We start from the raw sequence: 22,140 nt of genomic DNA on the forward strand, positions 1-22,140 counted from the left end.
TTATAATATTTATTGTTTTTTATATTGAATATATATTTTAAAATTATATCTAATTTGTTTCATTAAAGGTAATATTTTTACGTGGGATTTCAAGATAAATTAAATATTTATTTGTAACATTTTTAAAGCATAGGCGTTATTTATAAAACAAATAATCAAGAGTAATTAGAAAACAAAATATAATAGAATATTTTTTTTAATCGTTGTAAACAGTTTGTAAACGCTTCATGGAGCGTAGGAGGTTGCGTAGCGGTACTACGACGGTATACAGGATTTGGTCAAAATAAATCCGTACAAGAAGCATTATCTATACAATGGATATAAATAAACAAAGAATACACTTTTTAATGATTATATTTACAAAAATTTCTAACATCACAAGCACAGTTGTGCTAATAATACATTAACAATATTTGTTTTTCTTTTCTCTAAATCTCACCCAAAATAGTCCTTAAGGCTTGGGCATTATATTGCCCACAAGTATTTAAATTAATTATATATAATACATATTCCTTATCGCTAAAATTATTAAAAAGAACGAAACTATCGTAATATCTATATAATTACATTTAATTTTAGACATACATATACTTATAAAATATAATAAGAGATTCCATTGTAGCAAATATTTTATTCGAAAAGTTATTTGACTATAAAACAACGCAGTTGTTAAAACTCTTGCTCCATTAATACTCCTCAAGCTACGACGGAGGATAGATTAATGTGGTTCTAACTAAGGAAATAAAGCTTAAAGCAATATTTTTCTAAGAAATCCCATCTTACAACAGTGTAATCTAAATTCTAACAATTAAATATTTAATTGACTAAGAATGAACCTTTACAAAAGTCGTTTAAATATAACCATTTAATTAAATGTCAATCGTCGAAATACTTGTTGTTCATAATGTCTCGAATCCAGTTGACATATCCAGCGGTTCTTGTGTAAATACCATATTTGCCTCGTTTACCACATCCATCCCCAAAGCTCGTTATACCCTGAAATATATCAGTCTCTTTATAATTAATAACTTTACATACCAGTATATATATAACATTTATATACCTATAATTTTTATATTCAAGTACGTTGAATAATTTTTTTTCATATAAATTTTATTATAATTATGCTGACAGCGAAATATGAATATATTATCTTCCATATATCGTAACTACTTCTTATGTATATTAATTCTATAGTTACGTTATAAGCTATAAACAAGTGATTGAGCACCCTATTATATGCCGACTGTCATCATCTAATAGTGTTACCAGCTACATTCGTGTGTGTCACAGATTTAAATGTGTTAATAAATCAGCTTCACGCTGCACACAGCAGGGTAGGCAGAGGGAACCTAGGTTCCCTAGTGTAGGGTAACACTAGTGTTAAGACACTCTCTTCCCCATTTTCCGCCGATGTTTTCGAGGTATTGCGTGTTGAATGGTAAAACTCAATTCCGTGCTTTTGCCTTGGTGCTATAACCAAGAAATGATAATATTAATAAATAAAAATTCATTCTGTCGAGTGGAGATCGAATCCGCAACCGTCGCGTTACAGTCACACCCTTATGAATATACCTATGTAACATGATAAAGTTTATATTTTCTCTTCTTTCTTTTCTTTTCTTAGCTTTGGAATCAGCGTTTTTTATTGAATAACAAAAGTATAAAGACCTTCAATAAGTTAATTTACTACATATTTATCGTAGACAAATGCTATTTTACTTGGGATTGTAGCAACTCAGAGTAAAAGTAAACAATAATTTACTTTAATATTGGAAAAGAAATCGAATTTACAGAGTATAACATACAAACAAAAATTTAAATGTACCTATAGCAATAGGTACATTTAATTTTCTGTTTGTTAGAGAAAATATTAGGGAAAATATTCGAACATTGCTAGACTTGACAGAGTTATCGAATATTTCAATAATTCAGCGGGAACAAAGCCTATTGTATTAAGTATTAAGTCTAGAGTAAACAACTAACATCAACGTGACATAATCCACAACTCCAGCGTAGTTCAAGGTAAAGATTATATAAAGGTAAAGTAACAAACAAACACATACACCCACAAATTCATTTAATATAAGTACTATTGAAAACAGAGTTACCAGATTTCTTCTCTCGGTGAAAAGCGTTATTTTTAACATTTTAAGTAAAAAACTGGTATTCTTTCGCTAAAAGCGGGAAAAAAATAATAATGAGAATTTCATTTATTATTTCTCCATTTATTTGTTTTAAATAAAGCTTACAATGGTGATAGATATCAATATAAAATGTTTTTTTATAAGAAAGACCATTTATCATCATATTTAAACGATATTGTTTTGTTTTACCATAAATACGCCAGTAATAATCTTCAGAATAATTATATGTAACTTACGAATGTTATTAAACAAGCATTGTACATATTGTGTTGAACAGGTTTGATATGCTTAAAACGAGATCTCCACCATAATTTTTTCGTGTCAAATTATGTTAACATAAAAAGTTTATTTTATTTTATTTATTTTCACATTTCTTTCGATACATCATCCATAGAAATAATCGGAGATAAAATATTTATTTAAAAAGGAAAGAATTTATACTAAGCTTGGTCTATCATTTGTGCGTACCTGTAAAACATATCGGCCGGTACGATCTTTACATAAAAGTGGTCCACCAGAGTCCCCCGCACACGAATCCTTGTGGCCGCGACCCGCGCACACCATGTTGTCAGTTATGGCATACTGCCAGTAGGACCGGCGACACACCCCTTGCTGTATTGTGGATACCTACGAATACGATCATTAATAACGAATAGATCATGAAACGGCTGTTATACAAAGACTAGCGGCCCGCTCGCGGTTTCACCCGCGTGAACTATGTTATTATTAATTTTTGTCTCCATGGCTACGTCCTAGTGACGTCTATGCAAAATTCGAGACTCCTAGCATTTGTAGTAACGAAGTTTCATACAAACTTTCGACCCCAAAAACAACCCCTTAGAAGTCGAATATTGCAAATTCCCGTCTTAGCGAGCACCTACGTCCTATAAGTAACTGCTATGCAAAATTTGAGATTCCTAGCACATGTAGTTTCTGAGATTTCGTGATGAGTGAGTGACATTTCGATTTTATATATATAGATATAGGGAACACAGGAAAAAGAAAAAAAGAAAAGGAATATAACAAAACTAAAAACAAAACACACATCACATACATCATTACACGTTTACTAGTTTCTAGTTGTAGTTCTTCTTGTAGTGTTACGTAAAAATGTTATTTTGTTTTATTTATTCAAATATTAGTATTCTCCCCTAAAGACTATGTATTGGTATGTTATATTTTTTGGGTTTACATTTAAATAACGTTATCAGCACATTCTCACGCGTGTTCTGCCCAATATATTCGTATCATCTTCAAATACCGCTCGATTCATACACGATGGGACGTCGATTACAAGTTTTCTTACAACCAAAAATAATTTCAATAAAGATATAGAGACAGGTTATATTCTAAATGATTATCGAATTGTCATTATTTTACAAATTATATATTCAAATGTATAAGATTATATAAGTTCAATGAAAATAATAAAATTAAATATGGATAATACTTATAAGCTTTTAAAAAAATCAAATATATTGCTAGGTATAATATTACCTATTGACCTATGTCAAACGACGTATATGAAAATTTTGATTTACCTGAGCTTCGTGTAAAATTCTTGTTCCATGTACATCAGTGGGGCGTCTCTTCCCCCATCCCAATATTATACAATTTGAATGTGGAGGTAGAATCTGGTGAGATTTAGGCAGACACGCCATACCATGGCCTAGATCAGGTCGAGCCGGCGCTGGTAATCTATAAGTCAAACAATATAAACTCTTAAAAATGGCCTTCTCATATTTGAATACTATTTAATAAAAGATAGTGATATAAAAATATATAGGTAACATTTTTACAATTGTGAAGACGCTAATAACTTATTTATAACTGTAACTGTAACAAAGAAACCACCATTGAAATTTCATATTTCCTGATAGTATTTACAGGTGATGGGTGTATACGCAGAGAATAGGCACTAAACTTTCAGGTTTTATAACATAACGAAGGTTAGGTTGCCTTCGGCTCTTGAGATATCTCTAACGTTGACAAAAATCTTTACGAAAATACAAGCAATTTTAACGCTATTGTTATTTAATAAAACATTTTGTAAAAAGGTTTTTTATATTAAAAAAATTGATCTAAATAAGCATATTTCTTATTTATTAAAAGTAAATGGGCCAAAATATAAAATTTTACAGACGGGACTAGTAAGTAATCCATTTTATATGTAGCGAACGCTACCGGTATTGTGATTATAACTTTGGACCGTGACGCCTATTGAACAACCAACATTTTAAGCACGGGTATTCCATTTGACGAGGGAAGAGAGATATTGTATTTGCATATCGTTTCAAATTTAAACGCAAAGACAAACAAATAAAGCTCCTAAGTACATTTCAAATATTTCATTTATTTGATACATATTAATTATTAAATAAGGGTAGGGAAAGCGTTGTTTAAAATACCCTACTTATGTTTCAGGCTTACTTCGAAATTTAGATACTTGACGTAAATTCGGAAGAGGAAAAATAAATCAAAAGCACGCCGTAACCAGACTCGGAAAAATATTCGGAGTCATAAATTTTGGTCCAGTAAAGACATTATCAAGAGAAGTTTTGAGATTTCTTATTAAATAGCGAGTAAAGTAAAGTTGTTGTTTAAACATGTTATTTTCTTGCAATATTTCTACTTTTACTTTCCTTTACTTTATTTTAATATGCACTCTGAATAAATTTAATATCATTTTATCACCATAATGTGCCTAATCTTTTTTTGTTAATTAATTTCCTAGCTTATTTGAGAAGATAACATACGAAAAATAAAAGTAAAATAAAGTTGAATTTCATCTTAACACACGCAAACCGATACAGTGGGTGGAAAGTACATACACACGTACATAAAGAAAAGAACATAGTGTATTAACATTAAATTCTCTCTGCCTACCCCGTCAAATACGTGAAAAGTTCATTCATACAAAAATAATATTTTTATTTCGTACAATTATTATATGTTTGCTTCTGTATATACCAATTAGAACGGACGCGACCTATATCCAAGATTGGCACTAACGAGTATTGCTTCTAACATAGTTTTTAGTTCTTTCTATTTACAATAAATATAGGATAAGTGGATTAGTTATTATTATTCGGGTAGTAAAAACTATAAATACTTCAAATGTCAATTCAACTCTATCTGGTTTTCCTCAATTGAATATATTGACATCGTTAAACTTGACCTTGATTTTAGATTTTTAAACGGAACTTACTAAATATAATCAGACGATAATTCATTTTTTTTAGCTGGGAACTTAGGGAACATAGGAACGTAATTAGGACACTTTTATGTTACGTTTATTTTAAGACATTCCCGTTTTCCACTTGAAAGGAACTTGAAGCATTGCGTGTTGAGTGGCAGAACTCAACGCTGCACTTTGCGTCGTTACCAGGCCTTACGCATAAGTTTTGGTATTATTTATTATTTATAAATAATACCTTTACCTACCTCTACAAATAGTATAATTAGGTATATATATATCCTCGTAAAAAACCAGCCGAAAGGTACGGCATAGTATAAAATTAATAGCATTATTTATTACCTACTTCACGAAACGTTGCCTAAAACGTATAGTGAGCTGTACCTTCATAAAAGATAAATTGATTTGATGAAGACAATGAAATTACCGAGATTGGGGATATCAATCAGAATGTCCTTGAGTGGATGAAACGGGCCCATGTATTTTTTGTAACTTGTTTTGTACATATATTGTAACTAACTATGTTTATAGTAACATTTAGAATAAAGCCAGTCAGTCTAATTCAAACTTAAATTAAACTATATCTACATAAAGCTATATCTACATAAAATTTAATAATACATACAAATAATATTAATTTTCTATTTTAATGCGGAAATAATTACAGTTTAGAGTCTTATATCATAATTAAATCAGAGAGCCGATCTTGATAGAAAACGTAGTTTATATTCATCAACAGAACTTCACAATGGTGTAGGGACAATGCTTATAGAACTTATAATGCAAAACGAAAAGTTCCAAATGGCTTTTCAATAAAAAAAAATATGTAATATACTTATTTAGAAAATACATAAAAAATTAGAAGCGGTATTTGAACCCGCGCGTCTTGAAAATCGTTTAAGCGCTCTGTCTGACCTAGTGGTTCTTATTAATATTAATTCCAATTAATTCATCATCTTATATTAATTCTCATTAATTATAAGCTATCTAATACAATTCCTTAGAATTATCATTTGCTCAGACTCTGTCTGTAACGAGATAGGTTGTGGGTTTGATTCCCGTACGGGGAAATAAAATATTGAATATTTTAATTTCTTCGCTCTAGTGTCGAGGCAAAGCGCGGAGTTAAGGTCCACCACAGCCACCACTCATAAGGCAATGCCTCCAGAATTTCGCGGAAGTTTAAAAAAAAAAGGAAAAATATGGTTCAAATTATTAAATGATGAATTTAAGTTAAACAATAACTATCCTTATTGATATAATCCATTAGGTTCCTTTGTTTTAACGTAATCCACGCATCGTCACGGGCTATTAGACATCACACATTGTGTTGTTTGAGTGCTACTTAACGTTATCTCAGTTAATCTATATATTGGTATACATATGTATGGTTGGTTGATTTAGAAAATAACTTTTGAGAAAAATATATGAAACACGCGTCTCAAGTGTGTACTTTTTATATTATACTAGCGGCCCGCTCGCGGTTTCACCCGCGTGAACTATGTTATTATTAATTTCTGTCTCCATAACTACGTCCTAGTGACGTCTATGCAAAATTTGACACTCCTAGTATTTGTAGTAACGTAGTTTCAAACAATTTTTCAACCCCTATTTCTTCCCCTTAGGTGTTGAATATTGCAAATTCCTGTCTTAGCGAGCACCTACGTCCTATAAGTAACTCCTATGCAAAATTTCAGATTCCTAGCACATGTAGTTTCTGAGATTTCGTGATGAGTGAGTGACCTTTCGATTTTATACATATAGATAGATATATAGAAGATGTAAATATATAAAAACGTCAAAATATATAAATTTTGTCGTAACCAAGGATCGATATTTGTTTAAAGAATACCATTTAACTCGATTAACGTATATTTTACCTTTCCTAAGTCAAAGAGTCCATTTATATATTTATTCTAATCAAAGAAACCTTCTCACCTTAGCAGGGCGACATCATTGACGACAGTGTCCGGGTCGTATTGGGGATGGATCACAGCTTCCGTCACTCTCATCTCCACCTCTCCGTAGCCACGTATGAGCAGGTCGTGTTCTCCGAGACGCACATACAACCTTTTTCTTACACAATGTGCTGCAGTTACAACCCATCGAAGAGCTATTAATGTACCGCCGCAGAAAGCTTCCTAAACAAAAAAAATGTATGAGTTTTTACATCCATTTTTAAAAGAGGATCTCAAATCGGTTAATATTTTTCAACTTTTATTTTACATTTCGCATTTCAGAAGTGATAACCACTATAAAATTTACAGCCATTTTATTCAATCGCGATTATGATGAATACACTGGATCGATTTTGATAAATACACTGGACCCCGCGCGCCGTGTTGCTCTGGCGTAGGATATGAACAAGGATTGATTGATCAGTTAATACTCTGTTTACAAGACCGTATAATGTCATATTATAGCGACTGCTGCTACGCGTGTAAAATTAAAAATTAAAAAACTTTTATACATATATATATACAAAATTTCTGATTACTTATTAAGTACGTAATTAAACATTTTCACATTTATTTTTTTTCATATAAAGTATCGTATATGTACTTGAGTCATTTGTGACTAGGATGATAAACTAGTCATAAGTAAAATGGTCGTACTGTATGTGGGTACTTCAGTTTTTTTTTTTAATAAATTAATCCATCTATCCACGAATGGATTTTTTAGTTCGATTTTTTAGTACACGATTTATGATTTGATATAACAAATTTTATTATTTCTGCGAACTTTCTTTTTAAAAGAACATAAATAACCGTACATTGTATTCTTATAAGTTCCTTAATGAAAGATCTCCTAGCTTCGTCTGGTCTTAAATCAGCATTTTATAATTATTAATATAGAATACACATAAACCATTTTTAAGACTGTATATTGCTTATAAAAATGTAATGACAACATCGTAAGCTTCTTACCCTATCCACAACTATGAGCATTGACCACTATCCTAAAAAACCACTCAATTGAAATTTCGTTTCATACATTTATATTAGAGAAACCCACCTTATATCGATTCAGCACAGCAACTTGCCATATCCATTTTCCCGGGGGGGCGGGTCGGCCGCCAATGATGCGCACCATATCCCTCATTTTAGCTCGAAGTCTAGCATTCACAGAGCGGTATCTCCCCAATCTACCACAAACGCCCGTATTGGAGATGGAGAGCGCCCGAGAGTCTTCCGGGTGAATAGCCGGCACCGGCTGCGGCATTGTCTCAGTTATTGTATACTCTAGAAATTGATTAATCTTTTTATTTTTATCTTTACAATGTATCCTAATATAATAAATAATTTAGCGGGGTAGGAAGAGGGAACCTAGTGTTAAGTCATTCTCCATTAACTGTCCAATTATAAAGACAATGCGTGTTAAATAGCTGAACTTCTCGCCGTGCTATATCTTTTTACCAGAGCGAAGAATACAAATAATTAATTTCCGTGTGAGAATCGAACACATACACAACCTACCGTTTACATTTACAGTCCGCTTCGCCACGACGGTTTCAAGTTGATTAATGGAAGTAATTAATTCTCATAAAGGTCACTTACTCGATTTTAACTTTAGTGTAAAGCTTAATTCATTAGTCAACTGGTTTATTATATTTAAAATTAATACTAAATAGCAAAGTAAGAAATATTTATCTCTGAAGTACAATATTTTAATTGAATTAAAATAATTGTTTAATTACTTTAATTCAATTTGGTTTAACAAATTATGCATAAATTTACTTATTATATTTATGCTGATACATTTCTAATCTAAAAAAAATATTTATAGTTTAATCTTTTTCGTTTACGTATAATATTTTATAAGTTTCATTGATACAACTACTCTAACTTCTTTTCTTCAAATTAGATCCTTCTATGTTCATATAATATATGAATTTAATTCGTCATCTGTATCAATATTGAAGATATTTGGTATAAAATCTTAAACATATTTATATAATGCGGAGACAAGATTTGTGACGAATAATGACAATTAAAAATGCAAATAGTAAGTCCGTTATATAGGAATATAATTAAATAATAAATAATACAATTATTAAATTACTAAATTATTTTGCAGTAAAAAGCAATTAATTTTTAAATATTCGGTTGTGTAATGAATGAAAACTTAATTTTATCACCGACGCCCGTTAAACCAATAATACAATGCCTTTCCACTGCCAAATGCAATTCAGTGAATGAAATGATATTTGCTCTTTGAAAATCAGGAAATTGGTGATAAAACTTAAAAATATTACCTTTAGTTTACGGTCACTAAAATAATATGGACACAGTGCAAGTGGATCTAGTCAGATTACGGGATAGTCGATTCAAATTCCATTAATTATTTTTTTTAATATTATTTGTGACATGTCTGACGGATAAACGTTCATTGTCATTACATGTTTAACAAGGTCGGAGAAAATAATAAAGTGAGTTGTGAATAGATTAAATGTATTATGTACTCTACAAAAGTACAGATTTAAGAACACTTAAGGAAAAAAAACTTCGAACTTGAGATTTTTTTATATTATGTGAGATAGAAGATAATGCTTAAGTACTTGCATCATATTAAACACAAACTCTCAAAGACTTTGCTGATTAAGCGCTATGCCAATACGCTTTGAGGTTACATAATATTTAATTAATTTGTAAGTAGCTGTACGACCAAGTTTAAACTAAGGTTATTCTCATCACAGGTTAATATGTAAAAGTTGTTAGCTAGATACCTATGTGCAATTTCACCTGGATCCTTTCGTCGCTGCATTCTGCTACGAATCCAGAGTTGGCAATAGCTGCCTTCCAAGTAGCAATAAGCAGACTGTCTAATTACTTTCTGTCCGCATAGCGAAGTTTTGAGACAATACCTGGAATAAAAGGAAACAATTTCGTTATTACAATTTTATATGATATTCTATTCCTAGTTAGTGCATGTTTACACAGATATTATATAAATATCTATAATTTTTTTATAATAATGGATATCTATATAAATGTGAATCTGTCGCTCACTTATTATTGTTGTTACTCATTTGTCTATTACTCTCGTCTTTTCATTCGTTAGTTAGTTTTCTATTCTACTACGTTTAATATACAAATATTGTGTCAATACAATTTTGTAGATGTATAGGTAAATTATAAAGTTATTCATAGATGTAACGGTTGGCTTCCTGATAAATAAATTGTGCCGAGGCCAGTCTTAGTGCAGGGGCACAAACGTGTGTTTGTAAACGGTTGTGGGTTCGATTCTTTCTCGAGAAATGAAGTCTTTAATATTTTCATTTCTTCCGCCTCCAGAATTCAGTGGAGTGTCTTAGCACTAAGCTCCATCTGCCGTGCTACATGCAAGATACAGGGAGATGCTGATAAAAAATCGAGAATTATTATATTTTTGAACACCATATACACATACCTCTTTCTCACAGTTGTGCATTTGCGGGAACATGAAGTCCAACTACTCCAAGGTGAAAAACCTCGAAATTTCTTCTGAACATCATCTGCATCAAGCTGCCGCAAATCAGGCTATAATATATGTATATACAATTAGGATAGCTGATTCCTTACTAATAAAATATTTTAAATGACATACAAATTATTTGGTCAATATTATTGTATATTATTGTAGTGAGGCCGTCATGGCGCAGCAACTACCAACAAATTTTAAACGTGACGGGTTCGATTCCCACTCAGGGTAATAAATAGTTTAATATTTTCTTCCTCGCTCTGATAACAATTTAAAGCGCGGTGTTGAGTTCCACACTCGAATACGCAATACCTCAAAAATTCGGCGGAAAGTGGAGAACCGAATCTTTACTTAATTCTATGTTCCCTCTGGTATATGCGGGAAGCATACATAGAAGTTTTTATAAAAGGTTATATATCTAGATTTTAAGTATTTCTTCCAAAAACATCTATGAAAGTTGCTATTATGAGAAAACACGAAGAAATCTTTATGATCTTCACGAACGAAAATTGGATTCCTTTTACTATGCACTGTAAGTAATTGTAGGGAGATTCAGGTTTAAGTCGTATTTGAGTGAAATATCAAAGTTCATAATATTAAAAAGCTCTAAGTTCAGTTCAATTCTCTTACAAGTAAATTCAAATTTAAGTAAAAAAATAGTTTATACTAATATATTATACTAACTTATATGAAATTTAAATTCGCATGCTTATCATATTTAACATTAAAACATACATATTACAAATGTGAATGTCATAGATATGTCTTTTTACACATTATTTATAGCTTGCAGTATTCATAATTTCAAATTGATCATTTTCATGAAACAAATATTTTTACGCACTGCAGTCACCCGACATGTAATATTTTACACATTGGCAGAGAGTTGGAGCTCTTGCCTAAGCTGCAAGATACGTTATTTCAATTTCCATATTCAAATAATCACCGCCGTGGCGGGGAGACATAAGGGTGTTACTGTAACGCAACGGTTGTGGGTTCGATCCCCACTCGAGGAAGTTAATTGTTAGTGGTTGGTATTTTCATTTCTTCGCTCTGGTGTAGAGGCAAGGCGCGGCGTTAGGTTCCGCCCATCAACACGCTGCAATGATTCCAGAATTCGACGGACAGTGGGGAGTGGAGTGTCTTAACACTAGCCTCCCTCTGCGTACTCAACATACAGCGTGAAGCTAAAAAGATATTTATATAATTATTAATATAGAAATGTACCATATTACATACGTTTGTTAATATTATATATTTGTAAACATTTTTCGGTTGTTCTAAATGGTGGTCTTGAGTGCGATTCCGTCGTGTCCCACGAAACTTGCCACAACTGTAAACATAAATATCTCATTCATCAACTCACTATTTCCATATTTATAAACATGACATGTTCCAAATATGATTAAGCCATTAAGTAGTTAAGCTAAGTACAAAAATGGTAAATTCAATATCCACATTTGCAAATTATACCTGTTTAGTATTGGCATATGTTTGTATATGAAATTAATTTTATATTGTCATATTAAAGAAAATTAAAATTTTAATTAAAGAAATTTTATTATATATGGTCCGTAATAAAAAAACACTAACATTATTTATGAAGCACTATAAGTATTAATGCTATTTTAAAAAACGTAGGAAAAACCTCACAAACCTTGCAATTTCAACTCGTAAGGCGTCCCCGCAAATTTGACGATGCAAGCAATGCCGACGCCGAACTTTATGCCCGCCGAGGCATGCACTCCAAATTGACCATTCAGAATAAGAAGACATTTTTATACCTTAAATTGAAAATTCACTGTAAAAATATGAAACAAGTTTCCAACCCGCAATCATTATACGAGGAAATTGCAAAAATGGAAATTTTGATACTGCGGCAAAACGAACAGGTTATTGTGTAATAAGAGGTGAATAAAATAAAATTTAACTCACCATTTTGGCGTCCATATTGAGGTTTTAAACTTAAACTATCCAATTTAGAATTTTCTTCATCAGAATCAATATCTATCTGCAATTAGAATAGTATTTTTCTGAATAGATAAACGGTGATTGTAGATACATAATAGGACACGTTGAACAATTTGGCTGTTTGGATAACTGGGTCGGCGCTTTTCAATTCTGCATTTGTCATACAATGGCTGCATTCAATCGCATTCAGTAACACTTATATAGATTTAGTTAAATCCATTCATTTTTTGGCAAAATGCAATACAATTTTTAAAATCCACAATAGATTCTAAACTAACTATAACTTTTGTATCAAGTTGATATTGGGAAGTAACAATAGGATATAAAATTGAAGTGGGGCAGACAAACAAGGTTAAACTTACGTGATGTCCTCGAGATAGCTCCATGCCTATGATCACAAATAGTATAACAGAAGTATGTGGCCACATCATATCCAATACTTCCAGTGGTTCAGCAATGTTGAGGACTCAACATCTGTTTAAATATTCAAATAATTAAAATTTTAATTAGTGAACTTATAAAACCTAACATTTTGAATTTCAAAGCAGGTTATATACACAGTGTGTGTAGATTTCTTACAAACAAGTATGCGTAGACAATGGTTGTGGACCACGAGGTGACTGTCCTGGTGTCGTTAACTTTTCAAAGTAAATAAAAAAGTATATTTGAACTATAATATTTCCGTCTTCAAAATTAACACCATGAAAGGCAGTATAGCATTTAACAATAAATTTATGTAAATAATAATTAGAAATTAAAGTAACACCTGGGCTAACAAAAGAATAAAAAAATTCAATCAGTAATGAAGAAGCTAAACAATTTTACAATAAATGAAAGATTCTTCAAGGTAGGTTAGGTATAAGTAGTTAGTTATAAGTGATTTTTTTATAAAAATACTGACCGAGAAGAATTGTGTAGATTAGAAGAGCCAATGTAGTATAGAGTCTACTGAGTTTACGAAATGTTTACCATTTCTATCCAAAACACATACTTTCGTATCGGTGTAAAATTACTGTCTGAAAGTCAAGAAATATTTACCATATAGGTTAAATAAATATGAAATAAAATAAAATAAATATAAAAACTTTCAATAATACATAAGAATGAAACTCTTCTTATGGAATGATAAAAAGGCATTAAGACCGTTACTTTAACACAGATTTGGCTTTAAATGTTACAAAAAAAAATAAAAAATCTAATAATGGAGATATTACAAAAGTAAAAGTAAAACAAGTCTCATGGAAACATACGAGTATGTCAAACAATAGACCTAGAACAATGCAATTAGTGCTTAGATGCAACTTGTTGGCACCTTGTCACATCACACCATATATAGAGACATCACATATGGGACAATGTCATCATAGTTAAGAAAATATGAAAACGTAAGCTGACAAATTACCTAAGCCTTTAATAGCCATGTGGGTCAAGAAGAAAATTGTTCAACCACAAATATGTACGTACCTGTAAGTGTCCTATTAGTGTTATCATGTGGGTGGCTTATGGCTATTTTAGATGGGTCTCTCTTCGTTGTCTGTACATCAATAATTGAAACCTAAAAAGTATTTCGACGTTATAGTGTCTTATAATTCTTTATGTCATAACGCCTTTTTCGCAAATAATATTTTTACCAAATTTATAACTTGTTATTTCTAGAGAATTGTTTTTTTATTTTTTTTAATGTTTTTTGGTTAAATCGAATATATTTACCAATTACATCGATCCATGAGGCCGATGGAATTGGTAGCTCCCTCAATTGAAAATTGAAATTGGTGGAATGAATAGTTAACCTATATATTTTCGTTCCCTCGCTATGGTAACAAGGCCCAGTGTTAATAAATATCAGAATTTAGAACTTACTAAATTTGATTTCAGGAAGTGGGAAGTTCAGCACATCCGTTTGTCTTGATGTGGTGTCCACGCTCTTCCAAGTTACTGTACAACAGACAAAAGGGAAACGAATGTTACTCGCGTCATTAAGGCATTTTTTTCAGAAAACCTCGTTAATACAATTATATATTTAATGGGTAAATTGTACCGGAATATCACATAACAGAAACTTTTTCTTAAATTCATGAACTAGTATAAAACCATCTATTAAAATAAAAATGTAACACTGCAACGTGTTTACAATTTGCTTCAAAGTGTGTTGTAACATGTTTACAATTTCCTTCAAAAAATTCAATTTCTTAAATATTTTGTATAAATAAGACATCGACTTATTTTCTCAATAATTGCTGGTTGTTTATATTTCTGGTGATTTATATGCGTATAATCTATGAATCAGAGCGTATAAATACTTTTCTGTGCTATTTTAAATTAAACCCAAACACTGTTACGTAAAATATTTTATTTTAAATACCACAGACGCGGCTGGTTTATTATTACACTGATAAACTTGAGTTACAATTTTTCTATCAATGATGTATATTACGCATCACTGGTTAAAAAAATAATTAATTATTTAATTTAAAAAAAAAAACTAATTCAGATTTACACTGTACCCCGCACACAGCACGGTAGGCAGAGGGAACCTAATATTAAGGCATTCCATTCCCCACTTTCCGCTGAATTCTGAAGGCATTGCGAGTGAGTGACGGAACATTATGTCTTCATACAAACACAAAATGCCTGGACATTATGAAAGACCATTATGCCAGGTTTTGTACAAAAATTGGAGATCTCTAGTTTTTTCTGAAATTCAAGCTTAGCTGAGCCCTTTCATCTGACACCTCACTTGAACTAGCGACTTTAATACCGAATTTTGTCCACCTTTTGCTATTACTTTTTAGGATTTAACACAAATATACAGTTTTTCGATTTTTTTCTAAACTAGTACTATACCTGTAGTACCAATAGTGTAGTACTATATCAAACAGAAGTACCCTATCAATTTTGATTCCCTTTATAGTATCGAAATACGTGTTTTTTTGCGATATAAATGGCCATATCTGTTTTTAAAGTAAATGTAGAAATACGTTTTTTTGTCATTTTTATAAGGGTTCCTTTTTACCTTAAAAGGTACGGAACCCGAAATACACTAAAACAAAAAAAGTCCTCTTTTTATCTTAACGTAATCATAAAAGGTAGGTTCAAATATATATTATAGTAACATTAAAATAATCTCAGATTATCTCTATGTCACTTTCCCGCCTCGGACAGTGACATTTTTGGGGCTTATTTTCGATGAGAACAAATGGAAAAGGAAAAGAATATGGCAAGTTATAGTTTAGTACAAAATGTGAAAACGTACGAGTATTCTTGCAAAAAATTGTAATTTATACATATGAATTACAATTGTGTGTGCTATGTGTTTCTTTTTGATTGACATAATAAAAAGGAAACAAATTATATGCCTACTATTATAGCATAATATCAATTATTCAGGCACTTGCCGGAAGCTTCATATGGTTTATTGGTTAATATTCGTTCGCGGATGGGTGAGTGCGCCCATAAATCTTCGCATCTCTGCCCAAACCCGACTAGCCTTGGACGACATACTAGTCACATCTTGCATAAATTACCTATTAATTAACTTTATTGGCAACAAACATAAAAAGATGTGCGCGAAAATTAATTTACGACCGTGAAATTGTAGACCATCAACTGCTTTGTCAGTGGTAATTTAATTATGTAGTTAAAAAAGCAATGATTGAAAACATTTTTTTAGTTCATTAAATGATACAAGAACATGCGTAAATGTCTACGAAGATATTTTAGTATGAAATCATTTTAGACTTAAGTATATAAACAAAAAAATATACCGAAATACCATTTTATACCCCCTTTTTGTTCCTATATGTATAATAAAACCCATTGATGTAGTTTATAAAATTTTATGTAATGTTTACAAGTCTCATTATTCATAGAAACACTGTTTTTACAATTTCTCATCGTTTTGAATCGCGATCCCAAGCCTATTACTTTGTAGTAACTCGGCAAAAACGTCAGATTATATTAGGCGTATTTTTAGGTAGATGTTACATAAAGCTTAGTAACAGGCATTTATGATAGTTTATTTCTACAGTAATGTTAGTACTGCTTTTTTCATAAAAGTAATGTTCTTTATAGAAAAATATGAGAGATTGTTTGAATATTTTTATCGTCATTGGCTGTTTATACTTACTATGCGACCTATCCGCACGCTTAAAAATTATTTTCTAAGACACGTTTAGTAAAATTTTATATTATTTATAATATCCTAACTAAAAACTGTAAAACGAAGTTTTATCGTCCATATTTATTAGTGATAAATGAATTTATTTCTACTTAAAGGAATTGTATAGCTTAGTTATAAGAAAAAAATATTAAGTGCGGAGTTATAATGAATAGGAATACGAAGATACAATGAGAATATAAGCTATATGCTTATTAGGAAAAGTAAAAATATTCCAAAAGTAAAACCTTTATATCGAAAATATTCAAATGCCGACGTATTTTTTATACTCTTATCTATTTAATATAAGCGAACCACCATTATTATTCATATATCGTAAACATAAGTCTATTTCATCTTTTTATATAAAAGCTCTAGAGATTGGTGCCGATAAGTTACCTTTGAAGTCTTAACTAAAATTAAAACCTCTAAAAATAATTCTAAATATTCCTAGTCTTTCAGATTTCTTAAGAATTTTTTAATCAGTTCAGATTTAGAGATTTTTACAATATAGACAATTTATTATTTACTAAAACTTTTTCGATAATTTTACGTAGCAAAAAATATTTCAGTAGATTTGACGTTAAGGTAATGCGGGACAACGTGAGAAGGGTATAAAAGCCTAAGTAGTACCTAGTAACTTCTCACTAAATAAAAAATATTTTTTCTTTCAACTCGCTAACATATCTAAAAATCATAAAATATATATATTTTTTATATTACGAACAAGAGGTTTAGCCTCCTTAAAGATAAAGACTATAATTAGACTTGAAAAAAACCTCTCTCCAAAACTCCTTTGAAATTGACTGATTAATATTCTCTGCTTATGCCTGAAAATTGGAAAGTAATATTTTTTTAACAAACAAAAAAAATCAAAGTAGGGCAATTGGTTTCATTGAATTGAATAAACATTTTGAGTGATGTTTAATTGAACGTGATACATAAATATGGATAAATAAACACTTGTATTTTATGTTAAACTGACATACCGCGTCGCTATAGCTTTGCTTGTTTTAATTTCGAAATCTATATTACTTTCTATATTTTTATATCTTGTACTATGTTTTATATAAATAGTAAATAGAAAAAACGTTTCCTCCTTTCTTTTGATAAGTAAATACGATATTCTTTCTTTTGAGGAGAGTCGATCAATTTTATCTCAAATATCAGAAAAAATACTAGAAATATTGGTTGTTAAAAGTAGTGATTGCATATTTTTTTTTATATGTAGTTAATAAAGGTAATTGGCAACACTGCCGTTATAATATTATTCTAGGAATGAAGCTGTTTCATTTCATTAAGATTTTCACCGCTACTTTTATTTGTGATTTATTTTTGTAATGTTTCTGTGTACATTAGAGTTCTCAGTTCTTACGTCGATAGTAACTAGAAGTTATATTAAAATATTGTTTATATTATGACTGAGTTTGATGTATGGAATATACTGTTAAGACTATGTTAGTATATAATAAAAATGTTTATATTGAACTTTTAATATTACTGGCTTTAAGGAATAGATGCATAGATTCTGTTGCGTCGTGTGATTTTTTTGTAAAAAAGGTAATTTCTTAAAAAAAAAAAGAAAAATCATTAATTTACTGTTGCTGCCGTGAATAAATATATATATTTTTTGATATGTATATACGAGATGCTCTTTGCTCTATATCTAAAAAAATCATAAATAATTTAAACAATGCTGATAACAAGTAACATCAATTCCAGTTAATATGAAGTCTACTATTTTCACGGCATTAGACATTTTTGGTAGTTCAACTATTTTACTCAAATGCTTAGACGAAGAATAACGCACCTATACTCAAGTACATAAATGTTCCCAGCTGCGAGCTTATTATAATATTAAATTTTGTCTAAGATGATGTTATTTATTTTTTAAAATGTAAATAAAAAAAAATATGTATGTATATTACCAGATTTAGTAAAATTGTAAAGAAAAAAATAACTTAAACTTTTAACACTTTTTAAGGAGAATAGAAATGTTATATACTACAGATATTTTTTTTTATTTAGAGGTAAGTACTGCTGCTGCCGGGGTGCCTATTTAATACAAAATCGATCAAACATTAATTAAAATTCAATAACGATTAACGACAGACACGAATTCACGAAAATTTGAGTGACGTTAAAGTTATTTTCACAGTATAATTTCTGCTCAAAACTTACAATTATTTGTTTTTCCAATAGCTACTTGAAATTCCAGCCATTTCTACACCGTAAGATTCACATCGTCACGATATTGGGTGTACGTGCGCATAAATAAATAATAATCTTTTTAGAAAGATATATAAATAAATAAATATAAAATAAAATCTTGTTAACGTCCTTATAGCGTATTTACAATCTGTCTTATATGTGCAGATGGTTGGACAAAATGTACATGGATTTTCGGCACGAACAGCTTACTGAGAGCGTTAAACTAAAAGACATTTTTATTATGATAATAACATTACTATAAATTAAATACTACACAAACACTTTTTAGAAAACACAAACTTTTTAACGTACTGAGAATAGAACTCGCGGCCTTTGGAAACAGTTCAGCTGTCACCGTCGGTCTTAAATAAAAATTTCTATAAGTTTCCTAAAATATTTTTGAATTCTTAAAAAAAAATTAAAAATATTGTATCTATCTTTTCTATAATCTTGTGACGTCAGTTCTGGTACATAAAGCACATTTTAATAATTGACACATTTTATTTTGGTCAAATTACCTGTCAATTTCATGGCCAATAACTTATCACTAGCCTATCCTAGATAGTAATTAAATGTTCATTTTTTTAGCTTCATCCTGTATTTCGCACATTTCAGGGATTGGCAGAGGGAACCTGGGAACTTAGTGTTAAGATACTCTGTTCTCATTGACACTCTTCCGTGCAGACACACTGCGTGTTAAGTGGCGGAACTTAACGCCTCAACGCCGCATTGCTTCGTTATCAGAGCAAGTATAAATTAATTATTTTATCGCCTCCAGTGGAGGTCGAACGGACAACCTTTCGGGCCACAATAAGCCTCATCTTAATATAATGGAGAAAAAATACGATTCATTTATTAAGCTTCTTTAGTAAAGTTATTCTTTAAGAGCGTAGCTTACGAATAAACTTCAAATACAATTTCCGAGATTTTTTATTAACAATAAAAAATATAGGCTTACTCTGTGTACTAAAATCTTATAAGGTCAGATATATTCCACTTTAATTCAATATTCTTCTCTTAATCTTAAATAAAATTTAAATATCTTCAAAATGGTTATAAACTTGATCAAATTTTAAGGGTTTTTAGTACTAATACAGATTAATACTTTATTATTAAACTTTAAGTTGCTTCCCTGCTGTGTGCGGGATACAGCGTGGCTTCACGCTGTATCCCGCAGGCACAGAGTGAAGCCACGCTCTACACTAAGAAAAAAAAATACAATAAGAAAAATTGTACCGAAATAAAATATAAAGTGTAGTAAGTGCACTTGTAAAGAATTATAATTTATTTTTTATATATTAATCTTACCAATGTAAAGGCTGTAATTATTTCGTAAATAAAAATATCAAATCAAATTCATTCACTTGTTTCTAACGATGCAAATCAAACTAAAATACCACAAACGCAAAACGTGGACGCAACACGCTCGCAACGAGAACAGTACCGAACTGCGCGCGCGCCCGCTATTTACCATTCAAATTTCTATCTACTACTTACTAAAAGATATCAATTCAAGTTGAAATAGCAAAAAATTCTTAGAAATTTATTTTAAAGTTAACATTTTATAAAAACTTATATTATCATTTAGGTTAATAGCAATCTGTAATAATAATGACAAATTATTATCTTAAAGTTTGGCAATAGCATTACAAATTCCATTACACTTCGCCCTAATATCTATGTACATAGAAATTGACCCAGATTATTATTTTAAGCTTTAATGCTTGTGTATTTTAAATAAAATTTTTAATAAATATATATTTTAAATCTAACGTTCTCACAGTATATTATACAGGGAAATCCATGGAAAAAGCAATAATTTGACTATATAAATAAGATAAATAAGGAAAACCATAAGAGTGTAGTGACCGAATACTTCTACCTGGTCCGCTATGACGATGACAAGTGATGGTTAATTAGATACCTGGGTGAAGGTACGAGTACAATATCGACGTGCAACGTTTTACATCTATTTTCTTTTTAAGAAAGTATATTTTTAATGATTCCTATTCGTTTTAGTACTATATATCATTTTTTTGTTATACATTGCATGACAATCCTCAATTATTTTCTATGAAAATTGATGAACTTCACGTTTCTGAAGTTAACGAGAGAGTTCAAGGCCCAATTAGGTACCGTTACAAATTCTATGCAGGTTCTATTGGATCTCATTTGTATACTGCCTCGGGTTAGTTATGCAAATAATTCCTCACTCCGGATAACTTTTTGCTTAAGGCTTTATTATGATGACAAAAAACTACATCTTTTAGTTTATACATGTAGCAGTTTGTATTTTATACGTAGATCGATAGTAACATAACTATTATTATTTTTGTACAGAATTTATTTCTTTTATTATTTTTTTTATAATATAATGTTACTAATTATTAACATATATGTATATGATTAAATACCGCAAATATTGTACATTATATACTGAATGCTTTTAATATACCAATATCTGGCCACCTCTGACTTGATCTTTTTTCCTTTTTGAATCATAATTTAAATTTAGAACGGCTCTTGTTTTGTATTATCTGCCGGGGGATGTACGGTGAAGTGTTGGGATAGGTATAAAAACTATAAATTGCAATCGAATGTAAATAATATTGTTAGTAAAGTGTTATTTATTAATAATGTCGTATGATGTTGAGAATTATACTGAAAATATCCTGACTCTATTATTGTAAGAAAGATTCGTCTTTGTAAAATAATATAAAAACATATAGTTAGTGATGTGATTCACAGATAAAAATGATCTAGATAGGTACTTAAGACGGATTTATTAGGAATGGTAATGTAGTCTTATTTCATTATTAAAGTAGAACTAGATAATTTATTTTCGCCAGTTTACTTTCTAATGACTAATGTACACAAGCAGCAAGAGTTATGTTAATTTGTAAATATGGGCTGTTAATTAATGTCGTTTACGATTTAAGATGTAATGAATGTACGTATATTTAAAAGAATAAAATGTTGTAGATTTGTACCATTCATAT

The 22,140-nt window shown here is 30.4% G+C and overlaps 1 protein-coding gene across 2 annotated transcripts; it reads right to left on the reverse strand.

The window, feature by feature from the left end:
- Positions 1–62: 62 nt before the first annotated feature.
- On the reverse strand, positions 63–20,544 carry LOC146532633 (vitamin K-dependent protein C). Of its 2 annotated transcripts, XM_085196766.1 has the most exons (15): positions 20,450–20,544; positions 14,635–14,709; positions 14,239–14,329; positions 13,676–13,790; positions 13,137–13,248; positions 12,739–12,814; positions 12,461–12,587; positions 12,043–12,136; positions 10,753–10,862; positions 10,086–10,207; positions 8,359–8,585; positions 7,282–7,484; positions 3,689–3,845; positions 2,616–2,774; positions 63–996 (listed from the first exon to the last, which is right to left on the reverse strand). In XM_085196766.1, exons 5-15 carry the CDS (start codon positions 13,203–13,205, stop codon positions 877–879), a joined length of 1,464 nt encoding a protein of 487 aa, XP_085052892.1. In that variant the 5' UTR covers positions 13,206–13,248; positions 13,676–13,790; positions 14,239–14,329; positions 14,635–14,709; positions 20,450–20,544; the 3' UTR covers positions 63–876. The 2 variants fall into 2 exon arrangements, with proteins under 2 accessions (XP_085052892.1, XP_085052893.1); XM_085196767.1 differs by lacking the exon at positions 13,676–13,790.
- Between the last annotated feature and the right edge of the window lie 1,596 nt (positions 20,545–22,140).

Source organism: Heliconius melpomene, chromosome 13, assembly GCF_056956725.1.
Source record: "Heliconius melpomene rosina isolate 202511_hmr_F chromosome 13, ASM5695672v1, whole genome shotgun sequence".
NCBI classification, from domain to species: domain Eukaryota; kingdom Metazoa; phylum Arthropoda; class Insecta; order Lepidoptera; family Nymphalidae; genus Heliconius; species Heliconius melpomene.

Bases quoted from the DNA above. Each gene is read 5' to 3' on its own strand.
- LOC146532633 (XM_085196767.1), bottom strand. From the start codon at position 13,205: ATGATGTGGCCACATACTTCTGTTATACTATTTGTGATCATAGGCATG. The intron at 12,815-13,136 runs GTAAGTTTAACC...TTCTAATTGCAG, and splicing joins AGCTATCTCGAGGACATCAC to ATAGATATTGATTCTGATGA. The intron at 7,485-8,358 runs GTGGGTTTCTCT...TTTTTTGTTTAG, and splicing joins CTGTGCTGAATCGATATAAG to GAAGCTTTCTGCGGCGGTAC.